At 39.6% G+C, this 6,620-nt stretch overlaps 1 protein-coding gene across 1 annotated transcript; it reads left to right on the top strand.

Moving 5' to 3' along the window:
* Positions 1-2,215: 2,215 nt before the first annotated feature.
* On the top strand, positions 2,216-5,873 carry LSM5 (LSM5 homolog, U6 small nuclear RNA and mRNA degradation associated). Its single transcript, XM_082661865.1, has 5 exons — positions 2,216-2,288; positions 3,793-3,888; positions 4,171-4,198; positions 4,916-4,988; positions 5,611-5,873. The coding sequence occupies exons 1-5, from the start codon at positions 2,243-2,245 to the stop codon at positions 5,641-5,643; spliced, it is 276 nt and encodes a 91-aa protein (XP_082517991.1). The 5' UTR covers positions 2,216-2,242; the 3' UTR covers positions 5,644-5,873.
* Positions 5,874-6,620: the final 747 nt, after the last annotated feature.

Genomic DNA, 6,620 nt, shown 5'->3' on the forward strand with positions numbered 1-6,620 from the left:
CTTCAGATTGGGACTTGAACCCACAATACCAGACTTAGGAGGGGACTCAAACACATTGTCTTTTCATTGAAACAGCTTACATGGTGTCAGGACTTACTGAAGGTCATGTTCTTTGGTTTCAGCACAGAAATAATTCAGTGTGAAGCAAAGTGATAGGCAAAGAGTGGGTTTATTAGCATAGGATGCTTGTGAGGGATACAAGTAGTCAGGCAGGGGAGCACAGCTCCGAGAACAAAGAGGGCTATATTTTTATAATCAAGGAAAAAGTGGGGAGGGGAGAAGACCAGCTCCTTCCTCATTTTTGGGTAGAGGTCAAATCTTACATCATTAGTTCCTCCTTTGACCCTATATGGTCTAACCCAGACTGTAATGGCGCTATTTAAATCATATGTATATTAGCGAAAGGGTAGTGACATATACTAAAATATGGTAATTCATCTCAGGTTTCAGCACAATGTCCCCTTTCACCTAGTTTCTTTCCCCTTTCCCCTTTATTCCTGTTTTGGCTTCATGCAGAAATGCTACTCTTCAAGAACCATAACTCCCTGACTTCATGTAACTACATGTAGACCCCATATCTACTGTCTTTTGTTTTAACTATCAGGATTTGTGGTTTGAATGCACCTGGTATTCCTTCAAGGTAGAGTAAATTTTCTGCTATGTTACTGGATTCTTTTATTTTCTTTTAAACTGGATTGTTTTCTTGAATGGTCATTAGTTTACAACAGTCTCCCAAACTCCCTTAAAATTCTCTCTCTCTTTAATCCCCTAGTGGGATTTATAACCTATTTAATTATCCTACTCTATCTCTATTAAAAAAGTAACTATTAGGAGTAAATGTATTTGTAAGTTTCCTGACACATATGAGGTACTCAATATTTCTGAAATGCAAAAAAGCCAGGATTGGCTTAGTATTAAGAAGGAGGTTGAATCCTAGGGGACTTTGAACTCAAGGGCCCACCTGTAAGGGCTTCTGAACCTCCTCACTGATGTTTGCCTTAAATCATACCTACTTCTCTAGGATCCCTGAAGCTAAAAGAGGACTTTTTGCTTTATGTATTAAATTTCATATGCCTTCCACATAATGTTTGTTAATTGTCTTTCTCCTCTATTTATCCTCTGGCTCCTATAAGGACAGAAGACATTGTAGTTCTGTTCTTTACACTGTTTTATACTCAGCAAAATGCCAGACAGTGTGCAACTAAAGTATTTGTTCAATGAATGAATGATGGGTGCTTTACAATCATTTGTTGTATGAATGAAGGATGTTCTTTCTGGCCTCTCTTGCTTAGGCTCTTTAGTTTTAAGTTCCTCAGATACAAACATAAAATATACTAAGGCAGAAAATTTGTTTGCTTTCTCTTTTCAAAAAAGAAGTGTAAAAGCATCAAGGTTTCCTAAATGTGATGTCATTAACATAGAGTGACATCTGGTGGTTGCCTGTTGGACAATGTGTTTGTGGAAGAAATAGTGAAAAAAGTCTATAGTAGACTCCTAGATATAACAGGATTTAAGAACGATAGTAGAAAATAGGGAACATATTTAAAATCTCCCCCTCGCCCAGAAAAGTTTTTTAAAAATGTTAGTTGTGGGTTTTATTTATTTATTTATTTATTTTTGGCCACACCATGCGGCAGGCGGGATCTTATTTCCCTGACCAGGGATCGAACCCATACCCTCGCCATGGAAGCACAGAGTCGTAACGACTGGACCACCAGGAAAGTCCCTTAGCTGTGGGTTTTCAATCCACTGAACTTTTAAAAGAATTGGTAGATTCCTTAAAAGAAACAAAAATAACAACAACAAAATTTACGAAAATTACAACACAATGAATCGGTGGCGGGAAAATCAAATTTATTTATACTGGTCTGAAGAAAGATCCTGGGTTGAAATGAGATACAACTTGGGGAAGATAAGACGACTCAAAGGTTTCCGTTTGGCAAAGTCTTCCGGGTTAGAGGAATAATTTATTTACAAGGCGGGATAGTTTTAAAGTCTCTTGGAAATTTGGAGAGAAAGGTGAGTGTCTGTCGAGACCGCAAAACGTTCAGTGAACGGAAATATTTCCCAGGATCTCATTGCCGGGGAAGGAGTGACTGGGAGCGATCCCCGTGGACCGGCCCGATCGCACTCTCGGCCTCAGATTGGTCGAGTCTGAACGGGCTGTCGGAAAAAGCGGAAGCGCGCTCTTTCAAACTCGCCTTCCCAACTTCGAGAGACGCAGACCACTTCCGGCGTAGCCATGGCGGCTAACGCTACCACCAACCCGTCTCAGCTTCTCCCTCTAGGTAATCGTTGTCGTGTTGGGGTGCCGGGGCGGGGAGCTGAAGATTAGGGTCGGGGCTCGAGGGGCAGCGCAGCCCCTGGCTGAGTGTTAGAAAAACGTATATGACCAACTGCTTTCTTCGCGGCTCTCCTCTAGGCGCCAAGTCTCTGCGGCCTCAGGCCGCCCGCGTCTCTTCGGCGTGGTGGGGTTTTCTCGAGGCAGGGACTTTTGACTCCCCAGACCAAACCGTCACCGGAAGAGGTTCACGCTTAGTGAATAAGTCGTTGGCCTTCTTTGTTGTGAGCTCGCCTTTACAGTAGTGGATAGCAGTCCCGTTCCTCAACCTGGCATTTAAAATCCCCAGATTAGACCCTGTTGCTTATCTGGCCGGTTGTTGAGAGAGGCACCAGGATCTGGACTGCGCCTTAAAAGAGGACTCTGGAAACTAGCTTTTCTTGCCGCTCATTCTTTCAACAGTTATTGCGCCTCTGTGCACTGGACACTGTGATTGGGCACTGTTCAACAAACTAAAATCACGGCCGTTGCCTTCAGATAGCATACAAACCAGTGTAGGAAACAGGATACCGGGCAAATAAACATCGTACCAAATAACGCTAAGCCTGCTGAAGAGATGTTCAAGCTGCTGTCCGACTACAGAGGATAGACTTTTGGGGGGTGGGGGAGACGTAGTGACGAGAAGGGATCTCTGGTGAAGACAGGCCTCTCTCTTTTTTTTTTTTTAAATAATGTTCTATATCTTTATAAAATTTTTTTAATTAATTAATTAATTAATTAATTAATTAATGGCTGTGTTGGGTCTTCGTTTCTGTGTGAGGGCTTTCTCTAGTTGTGGCAAGCGGGGCCACTGTTCATCGCGGTGCGCGGGCACAGGCTCCAGACGCGCAGGCTCAGTAGTTGTGGTTCACGGGCCTAGTTGCTCCGCGGCATGTGGGGTCTTCCCAGACCAGGGCTCGAACCCGTGTCCCCTGCATTAGCGGGCAGATTCTCAACCACTGCGCCACCAGGGAAGCCCAGGCCTCTCTCTTAATATTTTGTATCTGAAGGGTGATTGAGCTAGTGGATGTGGCCGTGATTGTAAAGTGTCATGGAACAAACTCTTTTTGAATGATCAGTGTATGCCAGGCAGTGTCCATTGGGGATACACTGATGAGTAAAAACAACCACCATCTCTGCTCTCATGGACCTTAGAGTCTGGGGGGTGTGGGTGGGGTTCATATGTCAATAGGATAACCTAAAATAATATTAAGCCACAGCCATGACAAATTGTTACAAAGGAGGGGTAAGTGGAGAACAGGGAAAACTTTCCTGTTAATAGAATGATTAACAGAGACATGTAGTGTAAGATCTAAAGTTTTCGAGTGAATACTTTTCCTGGTTTATATTTCACCATATGCAAGTAATAAGTGCCAATAGGCACTCACATATTTGTTGAAGTAACGAATGGGCATAATAATCTTTTCTCTCCTCTCCCCCTCCTTTTTTTTTGTTAAAAAAAAAATCCATAGAGCTTGTGGACAAGTGTATAGGATCAAGGATTCACATTGTGATGAAGAGTGATAAGGAGATTGTTGGCACACTTCTGGGATTTGATGACTTTGTCAGTATCCTTTTAAAAGTTGGTAGTATGGTTTTTTCTTCGGTATTTTAAAAAAAGAACTTTAGACAATCAGTACTTACGGATTTTTATAATAAAAATTAATTTATTCTCATGGAAATTGTGATAGTGTTTTAAGAGGTGCGTGTACTGAAAAAAGATGAAATTACTAATCACAAACATTTTGAATTTGAGCCATTGTGTTCAATGTTATAATTAAAACTGAACAAAGGCAGAAGCCAGAGTAAATTTAACTTGGTATATTTATTTTCTTAACACCAAATTTCAGATATGGTACTGGAAGATGTCACTGAGTTGTGAGTAGTGTTGAAAATTAAGGAATTGGGCAGGGGAATCTCTTTTTAATTTAAGGCAGTTTTAGTACTGTTGAGTCAGTAAAATGATCTGTTGAGTCAGAGAACACTGCCTATTCGAACTACTCTAAAGATAGAAGTTTTACCTACTGATGTTAGTAAAATTGGATTAGAGGATTATTACCTTTATGTAACTGTCACTAAATTGCTAGGAAATTAGTAGAGACAAAGCTTTAAGGTAAAAGGTACTAAAAACAGCCAGGGATCTTAGGGCTTAGGTCAAATAAAGGAACTGATAATAAGAGCATTTAATGCTTTAAATTAATTATTCTACAACTTATATATAATAGAAAATGTAAATGATGCCTCAGTTATATTAATTATAAAGATCATGACCAGTAGCTCTGCTTTCAGATTTGAATTAATTACAGATTGGTATAATGGATAGGAATCAGTAGTAGATAATAGTAAAAAGAGTGAGGATAGTAAACATTTTATTTCGTATTTGATCTCCTTGGCAAGTTTCAGCTTTTTAGATGAAGATCAGCTCAGTGGATGTGGATCTTAGGCCAGTCAGTCCACTCTGTTGCCTTTGGGGAAGAATTTACATCACCCAGGGGTGATGTACATCACCCACTTTGTCTCTGAAAAGTGTTGGTACAGTTGCCTGACCTCATGTTCATTTATATAGAATAATTAACCTTTAATCTATTTGTTTAGTGAAATCACACCAGAAGGAAGAAGAATTACTAAATTAGATCAAATTTTGCTAAATGGAAATAACATAACAATGGTAAGACACAGTAAAGCTATTTTTATTTAGATGTTAAGCCATTTTTGTGGGGCAGGGATTACAGAACTAACTTGCTTGACTAAGTGCTCATGGGTCCAGTGGTGCTTAAGATGGGAAATGGGTGCTCTGGTGGTCAGGGCTCTATGGCCAAACTGTTGAAGATGACATTAGGCCTAAGATTAGTTTGCTTGTGCTTTTTTTTTTTTTTTTTTTGCGGTTCGAGGGCCTCTCATTGTTGTGGCCTCTCCCGTTGCGGAGCACAGGCTCCAGACGCGCAGGCTCAGCGGCCATGGCTCACCGGCCCAGCCGCTCCGCTGCATATGGGATCTTCCCAGACCGGGGCACGAACCCATGTCCCCTGCATCGGCAGGCGGACTCTCAACCACTGCGCCACCAGGGAAGCCCTGCTTGTGCTTTTTAATCATTTGTTTTGCTAGGAATCATTGTTGAGACACTAAGTATTAATTGATGATGTTGGAATTGTAAACAGCAGTGACATGGAGAAAATGGAAATATGGGGGAGGGGCAAAGAGGCGTGACTCCGATCAATGAGCAGCTCTCAGGAGGGGTTTTTAGATTATGTAGTTCTAAACTAAATACTAAACTTTTTCCTCCTTTGCAGCTGGTTCCTGGAGGAGAAGGACCTGAAGTATGAATGGATTTCCTTGACTTATGCTAGATTCTGTTTTGTCTTACAATGACAACAAAATAGAATTTTTATTTTAACCTTTTAATGTTTGTATTCTCTGAAGCCAAGTTTTCCGTTAAAGGGAAATGCTTTGAAGATGCATTGTAAATGCCTGTTTTTGTAAGTTAATCATGATTATGTTGGAAAAAGAAGAACAGTTTGTTCTTTGAAAACAAAAATAAAGGTGTTTTTGTTAACTGTCATTTTATTTATTATACTGCAATAGCCAGTGGTTGTAGTTACTTTGTCACTTGCTTTCCTGTCATTTTATGATTATTTGCTTCCTCATTTAGGTGACCATTTGATTCTCAAACAAAAATTGTTCAAAACAAAATGATGAGCTTTGATTTTGAACAGGTGCATTAAAAAAACCTGAAATGATTGCTTACAAAATTCAGTTCAAACTCTGATGCTTTGAAATGAGGATTTTTCTACTGAACTCAAGTTCCATTAACTCCTATTAAAAACAAAGCAGCAAAATACACAGGTAATATATGCACATTGTAGAAGTGCAGATAAAGTAAAAAGGAAAATATTAATCACTTTGCTGTATATTCTCTTAGACTTTCTTAATATACTCTCAGTACACACTTTATTTTTACAAAAACTTACTCTTCCTGAATGTACTGTTTTGTAGCCTCCAGATAAGACTTTTTTTTGAATTTAAATGGGGAGAATCTTTCCGTGTCAAATATTTTGGCAGCATTAATGTGTGCATAGTATTTTATTAAATGGGTTTACCATAACTTATTTAGCCTATTCTTTATTACTGGCCACAGTAGTCTAACTAAATCTTTATACATTTTTATTTTTCTTAGAATAAATTCATAAATATGTAAGGTCAAAGGATAGATATTGTCGTGTTGCCAACAAAAAGTTTGTGCCAACCTACATATAGTTGTAGTTTTTCATAGTACCCTTCACACACTTAACAACATTGGCTA

The sequence above is a fragment of the Grampus griseus genome (genome assembly GCF_964374135.1).
Source record: "Grampus griseus genome assembly, chromosome: 9".
NCBI lineage: Eukaryota > Metazoa > Chordata > Mammalia > Artiodactyla > Delphinidae > Grampus > Grampus griseus.